This window comes from Marmota marmota, unplaced genomic scaffold (assembly GCF_001458135.2).
Source record: "Marmota marmota marmota unplaced genomic scaffold, marMar, whole genome shotgun sequence".
NCBI lineage: Eukaryota > Metazoa > Chordata > Mammalia > Rodentia > Sciuridae > Marmota > Marmota marmota.
The window spans coordinates 1615396-1637939 of NW_025999992.1; the positions used below are offsets into that span (position 1 = coordinate 1615396).

General features: G+C 39.2%; 1 protein-coding gene across 3 annotated transcripts in view; it reads left to right on the forward strand.

Annotated features, from left to right (window-relative positions):
• Window positions 1-22241, forward strand: part of Vapa (VAMP associated protein A) — a 33805-nt gene extending 11564 nt beyond the window's left edge. For 2 of the 3 annotated variants that reach the window (XM_048806742.1, XM_048806741.1), the window contains 6 exons: window positions 4320-4472; window positions 7283-7386; window positions 7809-7889; window positions 13731-13865; window positions 18010-18183; window positions 21478-22241. In XM_048806742.1, the coding sequence (XP_048662699.1) occupies window positions 4320-4472; window positions 7283-7386; window positions 7809-7889; window positions 13731-13865; window positions 18010-18183; window positions 21478-21636 (806 nt within the window). In that variant the 3' untranslated portion in view covers window positions 21637-22241. The remainder of the gene's footprint in view (window positions 1-4319; window positions 4473-7282; window positions 7387-7808; window positions 7890-13730; window positions 13866-18009; window positions 18184-21477) is intronic. The other variant, XM_015506035.2, reaches the window with a different exon arrangement.
• The last annotated feature ends 303 nt before the right edge of the window (window positions 22242-22544 follow it).

Below are 22544 nucleotides of genomic sequence, written 5' to 3' on the forward strand. Positions count from 1 at the left end.
AGGTTAACATGTCTAGTTAAGGATTTTGTTTTAAATTGGGGAGAGTTTTTTCTCTTGCCACAGTAACTTGTTTTTAATTTTAATTTTTTAAAATTTATTTATTCCAATTAGGTATATATGACAGCAGAATGCATTTTGATTCATTGTGCATAATTGCAGCACAACTTTTCATTTCTCTGGTTGTATGCGATGTAGTGTCGCACCATATGTGTAGTCAATTGTACCTAGGGTAATGATGTCCATCTCATTCCACCATCTTTCCTGACCCCATGCCCCCTTCCCACCCTTTTGCCCAATCACAGTTCCTATGTTTTTCCCCTGCCTCCCACCCCCTTATGGATCAACATCCACTTATCAGAGAGAACATTCAGCCTTTCGTTTTTTGGGGATTGGCTTACTTCATTTAGCATGATATTCTCCAACTCCATCCGTTTACCTGCAAATGCCATAATTTTATTATTTTTTTTAATGCTGAGTAATATTCATTGTGTATATGTACTCAGTTTCTTTATCCATTCATCTATTGAGGGGCATCTAGGTTGCTTCCACAGTGTAGCTCTTGTGAGTTGAGCTGCTATAAACATTGATGTGGCTGCGTTTCTATAGTATGCTGTTTTTAACACCATTGGGTATAGACTGAAGAGTGGGATAGCTGGGTCAAATGGTGGTTCCATTCCAAGTTTTCTAAGGACTTCTCCATACTGCTTTTTCCAGATTGTTTGCAAAAAAAAATAAATAAATAAAATTTGCAGTCCCACCAGCAGTGTATGAGTGTGCCTTTACCCCCACATCCTCGCCAAAACTTATTGTTGTCGTTTGTGTTCTTGTTGACTGCCATTCTGACTGGTGTGAGATGAAATCTTAGAGTAGTTTTGTTTGCATTTCCCTAATTGATAGAGATGTTGAACAGTTTTTCATATATTTGTTTGATTGATCATCTTTTGAGAAGTGACTGTTCAGCACCTTCGCCCATTTATTAATTGGATTGTTTTTCTGGTGTTAAGTTTTTTGAATTCTTTATATATCCTGGAGATTAATGCTCTGATGTGCATGTGGTAGAAATTTGCTCCCAAAATGTAGGCTGTCTCTTCACCTCTTTGTTTCTTTTGCTAAGAGAAGGATTTTTAGTTTTAATCCATCCCATTTATTGATTCTTGATTTTATTTCTTGTGCTTTAGGAGTCTTGTTAAGGAACTCGGGGCCTAATCCCACGTGATGGAGATTTGAGCCTATTTTTTTCCTCTGTTAGGTGCAGGGTCTCCTCTGGTCTAATTCCTAGGTCCTTGATCCACTTCGAATTGAGTTTTGTGCATATTTATGAAAGATAGGGGTTCAGTTTCATTTTGCTGCACATGGCTTTCCAGTTTTCCCAGCACCATTTGTTGAAGAGGCTGTCTTTTCTCCAGTGTATGTTTTTGGCACCTTTGTGTAGTATGAGTTAACAGTATTTATGTGGGTTTGTCTCTGTCTTCTATGAAAACTACAGAACAATAAATGAAATTGAAGAAGACCTTAGAAGATGGAAAGATCTCACATACTCTTGGATAGGCAGAGTTAATATTGTCAAAATGGCCATACTATCCAAAGTGCTATACAGCTTCAACATGATTCCCATTAAAATCCCAACGTCATTCCTTATAAAAATAGAAACAGCAATCACGAAATTCATGTGGAAAAATAAGAGACCCAGAATAGTCAAAGCAGTCCTTAGCAAGAAGAGTGAAGCAGGAAGCATCACAATGCCAGACCTTAAATTAATTATACTATAAAGCTATAGTAACAAAAATGGCATGGTATTGGCATCAACATAGGCATGTTAGTTTTTTTGATTTTAATTTTTTGACTAGAAAGACCAGAATCTATAATCCTTGGAGATTTATAATCACTAATAGCAATATCATAGCTTTTTAAAAAAATTATTTATTTTTATTCCAGTTTGTTATATATGACAGTAGAATGCATTACAATTCATATTACACCTATAGGGCACAATTTTTTCATATCTCTGGTGGTACGCAAAGTATATTCACACCATTTGTGTCTTTAACATGTACTTTGGATAATGATGTCCGTCTCATCCCACCATCTTTTCCACCAATATCATAGCATTTAAAGACTACTGAAGAATATATCTAATTCTTAGGGATTTGATGAAAAATAACATGGTGGTTTTTAAAAAATTTACCTCTTATTTTGGATAATTATTATATATTCAACTTGCAATTATAAAATCTAGGATTGTTCAGAATTAAATTTTTTTGAAATGATTCTTTTATCCTTTTACTAAGAACTTAGGCTTTTTAAAAATCCTGTCTGTGCTTGCTGTTAATGTTAGAGTCCTAGTCAAAATAGTGCTACAAAATTTTTATACTCTTGATTATCTGTAGTGACTTATGGGGCTTTGAGAACGTTAAGAAATGGAATTTGAGACCTAGTTCTATAAGTTTCAAAATGTTTTTGTGGATTCATGTGGTAAAAAGGACAGATGGGAATTTTCTTCTTTATTCTTATACCAGTTGTAGAGTAGAGCTGTTAACATTTGCTTTTCAAAAAATGCCAACAACTGAGGAACAGCGCAGGGGTGAGGGGTCTACAGACTGGACGATCACCTTCACCATGTAATTCAGCCAGCAGTTCAAAGGTCGAATGTATAGTGTGTGTATGAATGTGTATGTATGCATGTCTCCCCAAACAAGCCGACCTGTTCTATCAGATGGATTTTACATAAAAATGCTTTCTTTTCTCAAATAGTTCTCTGCCTTTTACATTTTCTTATTTCTGTCTCTTGCCTCTCATCCCAATTCCAGATCTTTATTTCTTAGAAAATATTTTTAACTCACAGACTAAGCATCGGATGAAATCACTGACTTCTTTACTTAAAATGACTTTCCTTAAAATCTGAACTTCATACTTGAAGTCGGCTTTATCTCCTGTTCCATTGGGCAGCACTGTGTTAGTGTTCACATCTTCCTGATGCCACTTCTTGTCTCCCTTTAAGTCTTTGTCTTAGATAATTTTGTAGCGTTAACAAAATGGCATAGTTGGAGAATTTTCTCAATTGGAAGTTCCATAATATGAATATTTTAAATTGGTTATAAAATGCTTATTTTTGTTCATGATTTAAATGAAGAAAAGGTAACCCTTACAGTAGTTTTCTTTTGTTTTAACCTTCTAACCTTTTTTAAAAAATGTTTATTTTTTAGTTATAGGTGGGCACAATATCTTTATTTTATTTTTATGTGGTGCTGAGGATCGAACCCAGTGCCTCACGCATGGTAGGCCAGTGCTCTGCTGCTCAGCCCTAGCCCCAGCCCTTTCTAATCTTTTCTTGTTTGTTTTTTCTTGGTTCTGGGGATCCAGGGCCTCTTGCTTGGCAGGCTCTGCCACTGAACTACCTGCCTCTCTTTTTAAAACATCACTTATAACTAACTGATTCTTACTAAAATCATTCCCAATTGTGTTTTCACAGTTTAGAGTGTGAGGTTATTGCTTCCCATTGGAACAGTTTTTTAAGCTGATCTTCTGATCCCAAATTAACAAGTAATTAATTTTGCTGTCTAAATTAATCCACACAATGCCTTTGACTTTTCTTTAAGAGCACAGTATCTGTAATCTTTCCACCTTACCTCCCTTGGAAGTGGGTGTGCTGATTTAACTCAGACAGGGCTGGGTCGGGGTTGAGGAGGAGAAGCAGGAACGTTGTTGGAGGTGGAGTGGGGCCTTCAGATGTAGAGTTTTGCAGTGGGTGCCTACTAAAGTAAATTTGAAAGATTGGCACTGGTTTGAGGACCATGGGGATTGAACTCGGGGGCACCTGACTGCTGAACCACACCCCTAGCCCTATTTTGTATTTTATTTAGAGACGAGAGTCTCACTGAGTTGCTTAGTGCCTCGCTTTTTGCTGAGGCTGGCTTTGAACTTGTGATCCTCCTGCCTCAGCCTCCTGAGCTGCTGGGATTACAGGTATGCACCACCATGCCTGCCCTGATATTTTCATTATGTGGTAAGGACATATTATAACTATGCAGTTGTGGGCTTATTTCATAGATTGAAGCTTCCAAAAGACTTTCAAAAAATAGAAATAATTTATGTTCACTGTAGGTTTGTAAATAGTGCTAAGAAGTGAAGAAAACAGATTTGTAAGATCTGTTTTATCTTGAGAATAAGATAAAACACCTGGAGAAAGGTGCTCTTGGCATTTGGTAACATTTATATGTGTACAGACATTAATTCATAAATTAGGTTATATTTATTAAGTTTTGGATATTGCTTTTGTTGTTGTGAATTCAACAAATTTTTTCCCCCTTTAATCCTCACAGGCCCCTTCACAGATGTAGTCACTACGAATCTTAAACTCCGAAATCCGTCCGATAGGAAGGTGTGTTTCAAAGTGAAGACTACGGCACCTCGGCGGTACTGTGTGCGGCCCAACAGTGGGATCATTGACCCAGGGTCCACTGTGACTGTTTCAGGTGGGAATCTCATCCTGAAGTCAAGGCAGTTGTGAATGTTGACATTTTATGATTGTGTCAAATTTGCTTTATCTAATGGTGTTTGATCTGGAGGGACGGACACAGTTTTTAAAGATGTTCTGTTATCTTCCTGTATGCAGATTGCCACAGAAAACTTCTCACCTTGTGTGTGCGGGGGTGTGAGGCTAACTTGTCATTATTGCCAATTTAAAACTTGGTGTCTGGATTCCTGCACCTCACCACTGCATTGCTGCCCTTGTTTTGTCTTTGAAAAATGACACCGTTTTGGTAACTAGATCACTACATAGTACACATTATGAGCAGCTGTGGAAGTGTTCTAATTCTTTTGCTTAAAATTGTGCAGTGCCTCTTTTTTGCCTTGTTGTATTCAGTGACATGAGTCTTTACGCCTGATATTGTGTTAACAATGTCTTGGAAATTTTATTTTTATTACTCTTTTTTACTGTTTCAAAGTGTACTTGGTTCTCCCCAGATAGAGGCCCCTTCCTCCTGCTGTGGAGTATGTACTGGTGCTGTGGTTAACACCTCTGTGGATTGTTTCTTTTCTTCCCAAGGTTGTGCTCCTTGACTGCCTTCTAGGCAGCTGGGAAACGGAGAATCATGTCTTCCTGGTGGGGAGCCCCTTAGGCCTCACACGATCCGAGATTGTCCTCTACTTTTTCTTGTGTAGCAGTGCTCAGTACCCACTGTGTCGTAGATGGCCCGTGGATTTTTACCCTCTCCCACATGAGCACCTCCAGGGTCATAGCCTAGAGGTGTGTAAATCCTTATGAGTATTCCTAAGATGCTGAGAATTCTCTACTGATTTTCTAGTTTTTAAGCCCACAGCAGATTAAAAATAGCAAGTTATACCAAGAATGAGAGCCTGGAGCAGACCCACTAAGACCCTTTTAGAAGTAGAACCTTACTGCAAGGCAATTATGGGCAGTCTTGGTGATACCAGACCCTCAAGGCACAACCTGGAGGAGGCTCTGCAGCTGATGTTCCTAGCCCCTGGGTTGAGGTGGCCTGGGAGAAGTGTTTTCAGCTGTGCTTGCTCAGGCAAACCCAGAGCTCTTGGGAAAGTGTGTGGGGAGTATGGAAGAGGAACACACGTGTTCTGCACATTGCTGTCTACATCTGTAAGCTGTCAACTGCATTGGGAGAAGGTGGAATTATTTCAGTCCATGTGGTTAAAAATGGTTCTTTGGTGCAGCGAATCCTTATGTATCCCTAAAACTATTGCTTTGAGGGTTTCATATTGCTGAAGTCTTACTATATTAATGTTTCTTTATGAGAGTTGATACTACTTCCAGAGTATTTTCTTCATACCTGGATTGTGAAAAGCTCTAAACTAGTCATAGCTGCACTGGTTTCTAATTCCTCCCCTCCAGCTAGCAGTTAGGCTTTTCTAGGGCTGAGTGTGGAGTCTTTCCACCAGTCCTTCATACCTCTGCTTCCTCTGGCAGCCACCTGCACACCTTATGCCACATGTTCATTTCATTTTCCCCTTTCTGTCCCTGTTACACATAGTTTTGTGGATTTGCTCTTCTGATCTGTACACACTTACGTGTATTTTTGAGATTGATTTCTTTTTATCATGTGGTCTGCACTTCTTTTAAAGAGTGTACATTGTAAAGTTATACCAAGTTTTACATTTTCTTTGTATCTGTGGACTTGTGGTTCCTAGTGATGAGCCTGTAGTGATGGGTTGGTGAAGTACTGGTGTAAACTGAGGCATCTATCTGGTGCATTTTCTGCTGCTATGGATTTGGCCCTTAAAAAGAATCTGAACCATGAAGGGAGTTAATGGGCTTCACAGACATACTTTATAGATAAATTTGTCTTATATAATAGATATTTCTTCCATTTGTCTTTTTGAAGATACTGCTGTAGATTTTAGAAATAATCTAAGGATTAGTAGGGAAAAATTTACATAATACCCTACACATATATTTTTATAATTGTTGATTTCTTCTTTTTTTTTATTCTAGTTCTGGGGATTGATCCCAGGACCTTATACATGCTAGGCAAGTGCTCTCCCACTGAGCTACACCCCCAGCCCTTGTTTATTCTTTGTGATTTCTTATTTTGGATTTATAAGTTTGGCATGACTTAAAACCACTTGGAACCTCTGAGCACCCTTATAGCCTATAGATAATCATAAGTGCTTAAAAAAATGAGAATATTATTTGTTGGGACTCCAGAATAAGTTCTATACTTCAAGAGCTTCTGATTTTCTTTTGTACCTTGTTTTCTTAGAATCAGATTTAAACAAATAGGTAGGCTCTTTCTTGAGTAACTGTGTATTTAAAATCCATTTTAGAAATATTAGTTATGTTAAAACAATATATGAAGGTGAGCTTTAAAGTCACTGAGTATTTCTCCCGTATCTCAAGTTGGACAACTATCCCAGTTGAGATAATTATCGAATACTGAAATGAAGCCTAATCCATATTATAAGTAGTTCTGATAGGTTTAATATATCTTAGGTTTAATATATCTTACAAACATAATAGCAGTTGATGTTAGCAAAGTTTTGAAAATATCACAAACTTCAGTGTAGAGGGGTCAGTCATAAGTCATTGTTATTTGTTTATTTGCAGGTTATCAAAGAATTAGCAAATCAGAAAAGCAGACAGTTTAAATATAATTGGAATCCATACAGTAGCTTCTAGATGCCAAGTGTAAACAGTGCAGCAGGAGGGCTCTTGGCCCGTCTCCTGCACCTTGGCCTCTTGCTGAGGCACTGGGGGGAGTGGTGAACAGGCCAAGGCAGAAGGCAGAGTAATGTGTCCTTTTTTCTTCAGTGATGCTGCAGCCCTTTGACTATGATCCCAATGAAAAGAGTAAACATAAGTTCATGGTGCAGACGATTTTTGCTCCACCAAACACTTCAGATATGGAAGCTGTGGTAAGTCTAATAAAAGAAGTTCAACAGAATTTATTTTGGCGAATGTAGTTTTATATTGTAGGTTTTGTGTAGCTGTCAATAGGGAAACCTGATTTTTAAAATAGTAAATGTGTAAGTCTGTCTGTTACAGAAAATCCTGGTTAGTCTCAGGGAAGAATTTCGAAGTAATATTTCTTAGCCTGTAATTGCTGGTGGTGTCAGTGTGATTTTTACCTGACAGTGATGGTAGGCCTGGGATCACCTAAGAGTTCCGTGAGGTTGGCGGGTACGTAGTGCAGCAGTGTTGCTGTCCTCTCTGCAGAGACTCGTGTGCTCTTCGGCACTCTAGGCAGCCTTACTGGTTCTTTAGTTGTCCCTTAGGTAGCACCTGTCTGCTGAGCCCTGAGCTCTTTTGTCTCATGTCTGGTTTTGTTTGTTTTCAGTGGAAAGAGGCAAAACCCGATGAATTAATGGATTCTAAATTGAGATGTGTTTTTGAAATGCCGAGTGAAAACGACAAGTTGGTAAGTAGTTAAGTGTAAGAAAATTGGACCTTATTGACCTTTGTTAGATTCTTTGTTTTTTTTTTTTTTTTAGCTTCTGTTTTTGACCTTTAGAGTATATGTGCTATGGCTAGTCCACTTAATGAAACTTAGTGCTTTTTTAAGTTCAAACAAGGTGATATGCTTTTTTCATAACCTTTTGCTCATCCAAGAAAGAAAGAAATACTCACCTCTTTGGTCCAAGGTGCAGAATGGGGACAACTTATTTAATTCTAAGTTTTGGCCACTTAAACCACTTCTAGTTCTCTTTTAGAATGAGATGCATACATATATAAGTATATTTAGGGAATGGATATAAGCTGCTTTTTGGCAGCTACATTTTGGAAGTCTTGGGATAAAGAATTTAATTTATATGGATACATATTTTTGCAGGGTTTGGCCTTTCCCAAATACTGTGTTCACTTTTGTTTTTGGTCAAAATCGATGTGATTTTATTTATTTATTTTTTAAACATCCCTTTAGTTGTTGATGGACCTTTATTTATTTATATGTGGTGCTGAGACTTGAACCCAGTGCCACACATATTAGGGAAGCGCTGTACCACTGAGCCACGACCTCAGCCCATGATTTTATTCTTTAGTAAATAATTTTTTGTTGCCTTTTGATGAGTATGAGGAAAATAGATTATTGAGGTCTGAGTTGGTAGGGTGTTCAGGAAGATCAAAATCAAACCATTAGTCTGTGAATGTGTATAGCTGTTTTGAAAAACTCAGAGTTAGAAAAACACCTAGAAAAGCAGGCAGGATTTACTACAGCGAGCCCCTGTGAACCTGTTACCATCTCAAATAATTACTTGTTCGTGCTTGATCTTATTTAATTAAACCCTACTACTTCCCATCACTTGATTGGTTCTAAGGCAAATCATAATTTCATCTGTAACTATTTTAATGCATATTTTTCAAAAGATTTTTTATAAGGATAAAAGTGTTTTAACATGAAGACCATTATTATGCCTTTAAAATTTGTTTCATGAATATCAAACTGTCCAGGAAGCATTCACATTTTTCTCATACCAGATTTTTTTGGAAGTTTGTTTGAATCGAAGTAAACGTAAAGTCTCAATGGTATTATGGATGAGGTGTGTCTTACGTCTTGTCATCTTGAGGTCCCTCCCTTTTTCTAATAAGGGAACTTGTTTGCCTCTAGACTTTTCCCCACATTTGGTCTTTGCTGTTGCATCCTCACAGCCTCATTTGACTTTGTCTGTCCTTGGCGTTTCCTAATTGGAACTTGGGTCTGGTGCCTGATGAAATCCAGCTTTGTTGTGCTGAGGGTAGGACTGGGCAGGACCTGAAGGCGCTGTTCTCGCTAGGAGGCACAGCACCACAGCCTCTCCCTCTGGTGAGAGTGGTTCTTATCCAGCATCCCCCCAGCGCAGGCAGCATGCCAACACTGGTAGGTGGGGAGCCTTGCTGCATGCATCTGTGTAGATGCTGCTCAGTTTCATACAGTGCACTGGATAATGGCTGTGACAAGGATTTGCCCAAAACATCAGTAATATTGAAATTGTATTAGTTCATTTAAGGTTCTTTACAAGTGATGTTTTGTTCCTACTTGATGTACTAAGAATTTTTATAGTGAGAAACTAGTGCTCATCTAACATTTGGTGATTGAATGATTTGAGTTTATAGGGGCAGTATATTCTCTTACTTATAGGTTTAAAAAGGTGAGTCGATTGGCAAGCCTCCCTGTGGTGATGCAGTCCTCCTCTTCCTCACTTATACTTTCTATACTGTTAAAACCATGGGTTTAAATAGAGGAAGGTTTGGATTCCTTTCTGTTGTTGTTGGCTCTCAGACTGGTTGGGAGGAGGTTTTGCAAGTTGATCTTTGGTCCCTTTGACAACTGCTAGTCTTTGGTACTTTCTTGGTGTCTAGCATGGCAGGGTCTTTCCAGGCCTAGACCTGAGCCACCTGTTCCTTCAAGGAGCTCAGGGCCCTCTAAGTGCAAGATGGCACATCTAGGGTGAGATTGATTTTGAATTTTATTGGCATTTTTATCAAACCATTCTTCTGACCAAGATGAGAGGGAGACCCGTTTGTCATTTGAAGGTACTCTTTCACATGGCAGAGTTTTAGTGGTAAAATCATGTCAACACATGACGATGTGGGTCCTTTCCTTTCTTTAATGATTGCATTTTGTGGTTAGGATATGTTTTTGAAGATTTTTGAATAATTCAGAATATGAAAATTATATTACTGATTCTAAGAAGAGTGGGTAGGTATTTGTATGAGCCAGCTGAAGTAGTGTTTTGATACAGCAGCACTGTAGATATGGGTTATGACTCATGGCTCGTTAGCCTTGCTCTTTTGATTTTTGATGGACATTCTTTAATTATTGAAACTCACTTTCAGGTTTTTCATATAAAATGAGACATACCACTTTCAAATTTGTCAAATAAAAATGTGTGAACATCGTGTCTATATTTTATACAGGCTTGAGATGACCTTCATTGATGAGTGCTTATGTTAAGAAGAAGAGGGGATTAAATATACCCTTTTTTGTTTTTGTTTTCTTTCTTTTTGACAGTAGTGGGCATCAAACCTCAGGGCCTTGTGCGTGCTGTGCAAGTACTGTACCACTTGAGCTACATCCCCAGACCACGGCTGTGTTTTTATATGGCAGTTTTCCCCAAAACATGAGCTTGGCAGAGTTTTATGGTCAATTGAGTTTGAAAAAGTACTTCAAAGACCATGGCTACCAGAAAGGGATCATGTTGTGTATTTGAGTAATATAGGCTCTGAGAGGGTCTGCAGTAAGTAAATATATGCAGACCAGCATTTAACAATTTAATATAACATAAGTAACTTTTGGATTATCCAGTGTTCAGAAAAATGCACTTTGAATATATTATTGCTACTTAAACTCATTCTTGTTGTGCTGCTGACCTTCAGATTCTGCAAGAAATGTTAATTCCTTAGAAATGTATGTATGTTCAGGACAGCCTGGCACAAGCCAGTTCTGTATTTTGGATGATGGTAGGACTTTCTGTCAAGTCATCAAGTCATCTTATCCTTTATGGAAAATGTGAAACCGAAGCACCGAATCTGAAGTCTTCATGACAGACTGTGTTTATGAGAAAGCTCTTGTTTACTTGTTCATAATGACGAATAAAAAATGAGACTTTTTTTAATCTATAAAATTACATGGAAAACATCTCCGCCATGTTACGTTATGTGTAATTAGACTGTGTTGATAACTTCTAGTTCATAATTGCCAATATGTGAGGTTGATTAAACTTCTTAAAGTTGTATTTGACATTATTGATTTCTTTCTAGCTGTCATAGATATGATTACTTAATATCTCCCCTCTGTGTATATTTAGCCTAGGTTTAGTATGAAATTTATCTTTAGAAAAGAAGGTTGGGCATTATTGGATAGTATGAGGTCTAGTCAGTTTTCTTCGGGTAAATTGATAAAATGCTCTACAAAGTTGAATTCTGACTTAGGAAACTTGATTAAAGATCACATTTCCTTACTCAAAGGATATACATTTCTAAATGTGAGAGATTGATGGAAATGTAATAAAAGAATAGAGGACAAAATGTGCTTTTTCGTTTGTAGTTATGATTGTAACAGCAAATTCTTTGAGATCTTTTGACTCTTTTGTAAGTTAACTTAGCCCTTCTGGGGTTGAAACCCAGGTGTGGTGCTAGGCAAGGGCTCAGCCACTGATTGATGCGCCTGGCCCTGTTTCTGTTGTGTGAAATATGTCAGCACTGCTCATCTTGGCTTGAGCAGGTGGCTGGTGACAGCGTGGCCTGATGTATGAGTCTTGGTGGCATGTGTGATACACATTCAGCCCTGTTCATTGCTGGCCGCAATGGACAAGCCCATGTTCAGTTCGTAACCCTGTGCGTGCACATTGTGAAATGATGGCCACAGTCAAGCTAATGTGTCAGCTTGCACAGTTACCAATTCTTTTTTTGGTCATTTATTTTGTAAAGAGTCTGTTATCAGAATTTGATCTTCATAGTCAAGAATTTGGATATTTTGGAGAGCAGATAGTTTGTAGTAGTAGCTGGATCAGTTGTTGATGCTTTTTTCCTCAAACGTGGCACAGGTCTAGGTGATTTTAGTTCAGTGTGTCCCACTCCTTCACATTACTGCCCCACTAGATTCTTGCCCTCCCAGTAAGTCTGCAGGCCTTTGAGTGTGGTCATGAAAGTATGACACACTGTTTTGAGAGTCATGATCTTTTTAGGTGTGCTGAGAGTTCTTGGGCATTTACACACTCTGAAAACAATGGGAAGAGAGTTGTGTTTTATTTCTCCAGAGATTTTAGGACATTGAATATTTAAATAAGAAAATGATTGAATTTTTGTGATCATCTTGTAAGGTATGAAAGGAGCCAGCCTTAGAAGTGGAGTGGTTGGATCTGTGTTTTCATTTTAACATTGTAAGAAATTATGTGTGACAAAATAGCTTTTATTTGAACCATCCATCATTACAGTGTGAGTTTCTTTTTGGGAAATGGCTAATTAGGATCATAGATAGGATGGCCAAGGAGACCCAAGAGCACTTTTGTTTTAGAATAAAATGAGGTAGGATTGTAACTTTCTCTGGACAACAGGTATACATTACTACTATCCTCAAGTACCCTCGGGGGCATGGTACCTGGTGCTAGGGAATGGCAGGTATGTGACTAAGTGTGTTGCAGTTCACCAGGGACCGAGGTGGCCAGTGCTAGCACTGGAGTTCAGCACGCTCCTGGGGGTGGACAACTGGAGGGAGGCAGGGGATACTTGGGTGTGGAATGTTCTGTAGAATGGGGTTCTTGGAACCATGGGCTTCATCTAATTTTTGACAGTTTTATATCATGTAATGCCTAATGTCGAATTAATGGTAGGTTTTCCCCCAGGATTTAATGTGAAATATTTATAACCTGTGTAGTGTTTTGTGTCCAAGAATTTAAAAAAAAATTTTGTGGTCTTAACTTCACTTGGCAATTTCCAGATTTCTTTAGTATTTAATTTTATTTATGTTTTTATTAGCTTATGATGACATTTTCTAGAAAAAATAACAGATTTGTTTTAATGAAGACTTCAAAACAATAAAATTTCAAGGGTCATACATAGAATGACATTTTATGGTTAAAAATATACTTTGTTTTCTAAGACAGAAAACATATCTGATACCAGTAAGTATTATTTCAGAGTCTATTCCAGCCTTTTATAGAATATTATTTTTGTCTGTACCAAAGGAAATTGAAGAGTTATAGAGCTGTGGAGTTAATAACTCCAGGTTCATTGTTCTGGGGTGTGTGTGTGTGTGTGTGTGTGTGTGTGTGTCTGCGTCTGTATGTTGAGTTTCTGAGTACAAAAAGAGGTTTGCAAATCATGGCGTTTTTGAACTTCAAAGGGAAAAAATGTTCAAGTTAAGTGGTATCAAAGGTAAGAAAACATGGAAGTGCTCTTTTGTTTTTCACATATCGACAAGTATAAATTAGTAAAAAAAAAACAAACAAACAGAAAAACAAATGTTAAGAACCTCAAAGTCAGAGTTATTCGAAGTTATTTTAGGACAATAAGAAGCTATCATAGTGTATATAGTTAACTGATCATAATACAAATAGATCATAGCTAATTTTATTTGAGAAATAAAAAGCTAGTTCAGAAACTTGTATTTTTTGCTTTCACAGAGCTATTATTTGTTCATATTGTTTCTTATGTGTAACACATTTTTATAGAGTAAAATATGAATGTTGTAGAGCCTAATACTGTCTGTCAGTCATTCCCAGTATCATACAGGAGAAGGCAGAATTTGGTTGAATCTGAGAATGTGTTTCCCATGCCATCTCAGGGCATAACTCCACCAGGGATTGTTTCGACTGTCACCTCAGGGAGCAGCATCAACAACACAGTTGCAACACCTGGCAGTTTTCACACGAAGAGTGACCCCAGGGGACTCAATGTGTTCAAACAGGAGAAGCAGAAGGTTTGTCACAGGGAGCTAACAGACTAGGCATCTACTAGTGCTACAGTTAAAGCAGATAAGTGGTATTGTGTGTTATATGATGTGGATAGAATTGAATTTTTGAACTGTTTAAGATTATAATAGAACCACAAAGCACTTAAAAATCATGCACACTGATGATTCTGTTCTAAAAAAAAAAAAAAACCTTATCACGTAATAAAATTGCAGTAATAAGCAGGACAAAGTAAGTGTGAACATTATTAAGCTGGTGTAATTTTTCCTGGGAATGAGATTTGGAAAACACTTGCTAACCAAGGCTTTTGTTGCTTATCTGAGTCAAGTCAGCAGGTGTAGCTGTAAAGATGGGAGCTGGCAGGCACTGCTTTCTGTTTATATTTTCTGGCAGGCACTGTATTTGTGTTTATATAAAAAAGATAAGTGAAATTACACTTTATATTTTGTTATCAAGTACAAATATAGTAACCTTCCTGTAACTGTCATTGTTGATGATTTGTAATGCCCCAAGTTCTTTGTAGCTAAAGCCCTCAAGTCCTTAGTTATAATTTTAATATTAACGTTTGTGTATGTGGCGTGTGTGTGCATGTGTGTACTTAATATACATTTGGATAAAATGCCACTCTATGACTAAGATTAACGCTGACTTTGGAGGAATGGGTGTAATATGATTCCCTTTATCATTTTTTATCATTTTTGCTTACAGGAAACTTGAGAGTTTTTTAACCCCCCCCCCCCTTTTTTTTACTGTATTGGGGACTTAAAAGGGTGCTCTGCCAGTGAGCTACCTCCCCAGTCCATACCCCTCCCCCCACCTTTAAATAATTTTGAGGCGGGGTCTCACTAAGTTGCCCAGGCTGACCATGAACTTATGATCCTTCTGCCTTCTAAATCGCCGAGATCACAGGCATGTGCCACTGTGTGTGGCAGAAAGCATGCAGTTTTAACAGATTATTTATACTTCGATTTGGCTTACAATGGATTTACATGCTAATAAGGCTTTGAAAATTATTATCCTTTATCTAAATGTCTTATACTTTTTTGTGATTTGGAGTTAAAACTGATTCTGGGAATAATGGTCCTAGAGAAATAGTAGATTGGTTGTTTAGAAAAGTGATTTCAGGCAACCTTGTTATTCAATTAATGGTTAAGGTTCTAATCCCGATGTTCATATCATAGGACCCCACTCCCTCCATGCTGCTGTCCCTTACTCTGAGAATGCAGCCTTGTGTTGGTGACATTCAGTTCCTTTGTTCTTCCCAGGGCTTGCAGTCACTCCTTTGCCTTACACTTGACCTTTCCCCTTCTGTTTCCAGACTGGTGTTCCCTCTATCTAATTGCCTTCAGTGGAATTGTTTGTAATATTGGAATTAAAATTCTGATCCCTTTTGAAAAGGAGTGCAGAGTATAGATGGAGGGACTTCCACAGACAGGCTAACTAATATAAAGCCGTGGAAGAATGCAATGTAGTACATGTTGTCCTGTCTTAAGTAATCCACTTCTTGACCTTTCAGTCTATTCTCAGCCGCAGTATTAAATGTTAATGTAACGTTACTGCTGTTCTTCAGTTTATCAAGAGTCACAGCATGTTGAATCCTTCTAGTTTGCTTGTTTCATGGTTCTCAGAACAACCAGTCTCCTCTTTCTGGACCAGTCTGAAGCACCTCTGAAGGGACAAGCTGTTTCCTGCAGCCGCCCTCACTAATGGAGCTCCTGAATGGAGGCATTCACTTAAAGTCACACCTGCCTAGTGCTTCCCATCAGGCTCTTCAGATTGTCACTACGTGAATGACAGCCCTCCCCCATTACCCCCCGCCAAGTTAGGTTATCTATGCTTCTACATTAAATATACTTAAATAAATTAGATTTCTTTGCATTTGATATGTATGTTGACTGGTTTGTAGGGGCTTAATAATATGTTATGTAACTATTCTGTGTAGCTTGTCTTATAGATTTGGCTCAAAGTATATTTAAGCTTTATTATATATCCTTTGCATTCTGGTCTTAATGGTTATTCTCCATTAGTTGGGTATGAAATATATTGTTATAAAAGCAATATAACAACATCTAGAAAACTTTCAATATGGAAATCAACATCTGATTCCATCACTATAAGAGGATAATTCATTGATGAGTTACTTAAAATCCCACAGAATGGGAAGCCTCTCATCAAACTCCTAACCAAAGTGAAATGTTTGATAAGGCACAGAACAGAATTCTTAATGATATGTTATATTTTAAATGAAAGTGAAAAGATACGCAAGCAAATCAAAAAGCAGAATGATATGCCTGGAGATTTTATAAAATGAGTATGAGAAACAGGAAGAAAACATGAGCCCATGTTGGGTTAGTGATTTTTAAACTTTTGAGAATTTTCATTTAAAAATAAAAATCCAGTGGTGAAGAGCTCAATGATTCTTTAATTCCTCTCACTGTTGGCCACATGTGTGTCTTCCTGATGTTTCAGTCAGCTTTCTGATATGAACATGATTTTTTCTTCAGTTCTTCACTAGAACCTGAAGATTGTTCGTTGCCATATTATTGAACATTGCCTCCTGCATGGAGGTAGCAGAAGTTGGCTTTGTGCGAGGATGCCCTTTGAGCACACTTGGACAGTCATTTAAAAGTTAATTTTAATTAGGGAAAAGAACAGGAAAGAATACTGGCAGAGAGCAAAGTCTACCTGAAATGGACTTTTAATAGTAGAGGTGGGATTGGTTGCTCACTGGGGAGATGAAAGTGAAGAACGAGAAGGCTAGAACAGAAAAGCTCAGAGGACGTTGAGTAGGCTCTGAGCCCCTCTCAGCCATGAAGCCTGAAGAAGAGCGGACAGGTGTGGAGACAAGTGCAGCTGTGTGGCGTGGTGTGTTAGAGCCTCTGCCAAGCAGAAGCATTCCTACGAGGGTCTAGACCCCGGGAAGCCAGTCTCCTGCCTGAGACGCACCCTTCTGCCTCTTGGGCAAATGGTCTCTTTACCCTCTGCTCGCCTTTGACAGCAGGGATGGTGTTTTCCTGCAGCTTCTAGAAAGTCTTATAAATGAGTTCTGTGGAAGGGCCACAGCATTGATTTTGCAGATGTCTTTGTTAGCAGTTTACAGCTGAGTATCTAGATATTTTATCTTAAAATTTTTTTGGTGGGGGGGGTTTACTGGGAATGGAACCCAGTACCTGTGCATGCTAGACAAAAGCTCTATACTGAGCTACACCCCAGGCCTGTGAGACTTAACCATAAAACATTTATTTAAAATGAGAAGGAAGGCTTGCCCCACTGCTGCTGATGCCATGTGTGGTGGTGAAAAGGGTGTTGGTCAAAGGGTTTTGAGGAGACGCGCAGGTACTGTGTGTGTATCTCTAGCCCTTCTCACCAGCTTGACGTGGTTAGTAGTGTCAGGAGGGAGGAAGACTTGGCCTTAGTGTGTAAAGGACCTCAGGTGCTACTTACTCTTATTCCACAGTGAGCCCCACATATTAAAGCTGACAGTATTACTAAGGGTTTAAGGTTTATGTTTAGATCATAGACTTCTTAAACTCCTTCCCTCTTTCTCTGCAAGAATATGTTTGTGTTTATCACCTCCATTTCAATATTTAAATTCTTCACATACTGTTTCCCATTAACAGAAGCGCTTTCTTTTGAGTCTTTTTTGCTTAGGTAGTTTCTGATTTCATTGTAATGATTAGGATAATATTCCCCAAGTCCCCAACCCCTCTTTGTGCAGAATCTGAGCACTGAAAATGACCTTCATATTTTGAGTGTTGGCATCATTCAGCATATTTTCATTGAATAACCAAAGTGTTGGGGTTAGGGGTTAAATGCAAAGGTAAATGGTTCTTGCTGTCCCAACCTTTGAAGTGTTGTAGGAAAGAACTTCACAGATACATGATTGTGATGTAGGATGAATGCTGTGGTAAGGTAAGTGCCAGGGGCCGTGGGAGTAGAGGATGGGAGTGCTGCCTATTTAGCTTCTCTACTGCTGGTACTTAACTGGTTAAGGACTTTTAAAATCATTTGCATATAACCATAATATTTGGTATAAAAAATCTTATTAATGAAATTAAAAATTGTCAAAAGTTTTCAAGAATTTTGGGGAAAGGAAAGATGTAGAATTTTACATGGTTGTTGAGTTTAAAAATTCTCCATATCTTTGTACAGAATGATATGGAACCTAGCAAAGCTGTTCCACTGAACGCATCTAAGCAAGATGGACCCATGCCAAAACCGCACAGTGTTTCACTCAACGATACCGAAACAAGGAAGCTCATGGAAGAGTGTAAAAGACTTCAGGGAGAGATGATGAAGCTGTCAGAAGAAAATCGACATCTGAGGGTAAGTGTGTTGGTTGAAGGAGTCGGAGGTGCACCCCCCAACCATTTTACAGGCCATGTTAGTGTGTCCAGAGTCACCGCTTCCTTCTTCCTCCCGGTTAGACTGTGTTCTGCCTTGTCCCCATCCTTGTCAGCCTGTCTCTTTCCCGTCTCACCCTGACCCTCCTGGCTTTAGCAGGCAGACCTCCTAGTTAGTCATTTGTGATCTGCTCACCTCCTCTGATTTCTACTGACCTTGTATCTCTGTATTGTCACCCTGAACTGCCTGAGACGTGTTGCTTGCTGTCCTCAGCAGTCACTAGTTGCGTGGAGCTGTCAAACATGAGTTCATACTAGGTGTCTGTGGGCATAAAACACAAGGTAGTGTTGAAGACTCAGTACCAAAAAAGTAGAATCTCTTTATTGTTTTGTTATTTACTGAGATAAAAATATTTTGGATTTACTGGGTTGAATAAAATATATTACTAAAACTTACCAAGCTCTCTATTTTTAATGTACAGTGGAAATGTATAGTGGCATGTGGTTCACGTCTGCAGTGCACAGTGGTCTGTGTTGACACTCTTGAACTACTGTGTTCTGAGGAAATGCCTCCTGTCATCCCTCTTTTGCTCTAGCATAGGCTCTTCTGACTGCAGGTGAATCCTGTCCCTTTCCTCACAATACACACTGTGCACAACTTCACCTGGGACATAGTGCTGTTGTCTTCAGTGTAGTCTTCTCTCCGTTCAGCAGGAGCATGGTCGAGGCCTGTTGCTGCCTCTGTGCCCAGCCGGCAGTGCTTCTTGGGCACGTGCACAGAGTCATTGTTCATGTGTTTAAGTGGTGAACTAGATGACTGGCAAGGGAGGCTGGAGTTGACCATGTGCGCAGTTGGTGAATGATTTGCTTTTGGCAAGTGATTACTTGATTTAAGACCTGAGTACTTTTAAATTTTCTTTTATCCTGATCACATTACAACATATATAAAAGTGTATATAAGGAAATCATCTAAATTCTGATATTTAGTCTGCATTTGATATTCCTTCTGTTAAATGTACTCAGGAAGTACACTCTGAATTGAGGCACAGTATCTTAAGTTGATCTCTGAACTCCACTGAAGAATTTTTTGAATGGATGTTTGGGACTTATTTCTTCACATTCCATAGCGCCTCCTCGAGGTCCCCCATTCCAGAAAGTGGAAAGAATGTCTCTCACATCCATACACCAAGGGGCTTTAGGATGATGTGCTTTTTTGCTTTTCCTGCGGTGACTTCTGTTCTTTGGTGAAGGGTGTGCTCCTTAGGATGCTCTGCAGACTTACTCTCAAGGCCACTGCAACTGAAGGGATGGCATAGGTGGGGAGGGACAGGGAATAGGTAGGGGAACCAGGGATAGCAACAGGCAAGGCTTGGTTCCTGGCCTCTGCTCTTATGGGATTTTATTTGAAAAGGATTCTACTGTTTAAAAAAAGAAAAATGAGACACCCAGAAAGATCACTGGCTTACAGAATAAACCCTAGGCCCCTAGCATCCCACACAAGGCCCATCATACTGTGTTGTCAGATTTGCTCTTGCTCGTGTCTGGTCATTACTCTCTGTAACTCCTCTAGTCCTGTGATAATTTAGTCCAGATTGCATCTCAGTCACCCACTGGGCTTTTAAAAAACAAAACTATATACTCCTAGACCTAGGGAGTCAGAATCCCGGGGAATAGTTAAAAGTCTTCAGATGTTGGTGCTGTGTAGCTGGAGCTTATTGCTCTTTTTACTTGGAACTTCTTTTTACTTTGTGTAAGATCAAAAAAAGCCCAATTCCAGAAAATCTAGTAATGGCTCTTATTCCAGTTAGTGCTTACAGATGGATGCTCCTTGGCTTTTGGTGGAATTGCATACTGAGAAGCCCTTCATAACCTGAAAATATCAAAAAGTCAGACATGGATTTGATGCACTCATCAATCATCCCAGCTTAGGAACAAAGCACACCGTAGGGTGTTGGTGGCTCCCCTTGTGATCATGTAGCTTCAGGCATGGCAAGAGAGGACTGTGCCCTGTGTTGCTTATACTAGAAAGAGGTCAAAGTTCAGAGCATTTTTTACTGAATATATATCATTGTCACACTACCCTACAGTCAAAAATTGTAAGTTGAACCATCATAAAGTTGAGGATCATGTGTTTATAAGCAGAGTAGAGCAATTGTGCGAGACAAGAAAGAGGAGCTTGCGTTTGAGACTAGGCTGGTGGGGGGTGTCAGTGTTTCCCAGCATGTGCCCTGCACAGCACTGGGCATCATCGCTGCCTCATGCTTTGGGCCTGTGCCGCCTTGTCATGAGAAACTCTGCTCCGTGGTACACAGACTGTCCTGCACTTGGCTGTGAGAAGCCATTTCACTTGGAGGGAAGTGGCCTATTGCTGCCTGGATCCAAGTCACTTTGACACTAAAGGCAAGACATCAGTCTCTAGTCCAGGTGCAGAGCTTCCGATGGGTGCTCTGTGTGCAGTATCCCACCTCTGCCTTAATATGCCGCTTTTAAGGAAATGTGATTCTTCTTGCTATGTAGTCCATACCCAGAGCTCGCCCTCTGCACACCAGCATCCCTGCTTTGAGTTATTTAAATTTCATACTGAAATCTTCCTGGCCCCCCAATCCTGTAGTGTCCCATCTCTTCCCCCTGTTCCTCTGCCATGTAGGTTCCTGAGCCAAAGTGAACCAATAGACTTGTCAGAAAATCTAGTAATGACTGTGATTGGGTCAAGACAGGTGTAACCTTTTTTAAATACCTTGGGCCATCATAGAAATAAATGTATGTACACAGTTAGTTTTAGGGAGTATATATTTTTTCATTTTCAATTTTATTTGTTGATTGATTGTGGTACTGGGATTGAACAGAGACACTGTACCACTGAGCTGCACCCCTAGTCTTTTTTTTATCTTTTGAGATAGGGTCTTGCCAAGTTGCTGAGGCCGGCCTTCAACTTGTGATCCTCCTGCCTCAGCCTCCTGTGTTGCTGGGATTTCAGGCCTGGGCCACTATGCCGGTGTCATTGAGGTATAATTTACATCCTGTGAAGACACTCCTTGGGAGTGTATGGTTAGTGATATTTGGGAGATTTAGAGAATTGTGCAGCCAGCACTATAATCCAATTTTTCAAGTCTTTCCAAGACTCCAAAAAGTTTCCTAACGCATTGGCAGTTATCCTTGCTCACACTGCCCCTAGGCAAGCCCTGATCTTTCCATCTCTATAGACTTAACCATCCCTCCCCCCCCAGTTGCATATGTTTGTTTTTAAAATCTTTTTGTGCATTTTTTTCCTCTGCAGGATGAAGGCTTGAGGCTCAGAAAGGTAGCACATTCGGATAAACCTGGATCCACCTCAACTGCGTCCTTCAGAGATAACGTCACCAGTCCTCTTCCTTCACTTCTTGTTGTAATTGCAGCCATTTTCATTGGATTCTTTCTAGGGAAATTCATCTTGTAGAGCGAAGCATGCAGAGTGCTATTTCTTTTTTTTTTTTTCTCTTGACCAGAAAAAGATTTGTTTACCTACCATTTCATTGGTAGTATGGCCCGCGGTGACCATTTTTTTGTGTGTACAGCGTCATATAGGCTTTGCCTTTAATGATCTCTTACGGTTAGAAAACACAATAAAAACAAACTGTTCGGCTACTGGACAAATTGTACATTACCAGATCATCACTAGCAGATGTCAGTTGCACATTCAGTCCTTTATGAAATTCATAAATAAAGAATTGTTCTTTCTTTGTGGTTTTAATAAGAGTTCAAGAATTGTTCCGAGTCTTGTAAATGTTATTTTAATAATCCCTTTAAATTTTATCTGTTGCTGTTGCCTCTTGAAATATGATTTGTTTAGATTGCTAATCCCACTCATTCAGGAAGCGCCAAGAGGTGTTCTGTGGGAAGTGGTGCCTCTTAGTGTAAATCTCCCTCTACCTTTGCTAATATCATGGCAGAACTTTTCTTATCCCTCGTGAGGCAGTTGTTGACTGAGTTTTTCATCCTTACAATCCTGTCCCATGGTATTTAACATAAAAAATAAAACTGTTAACAGATTCTTGCTCGATAGCCTGCTTGTGTCCGTGGTGTCATTGGAGGGGGACCAGTGTCCACTGTGTGGTGATTGGAAATTCATGGTGCACCATTCTCTTGCGTTGAAACCCGTCCAGATGCTACCTGATTGTAATTTATAGTCTGTGTTTTATTAAGGAAAGGAATGGATAAAATTTCAGCTTTTTTGATATTTTGGAAGATAATTGTCTTTTTAAGAAGTATAAAGTAACCAAATGCCACGAGAATAAAAGTGAAATGATTTTAGTGTGTGTGCGTGCCACGTGGCTTGCATTTGTTTCCTTTACCCCTTAGTAGGTT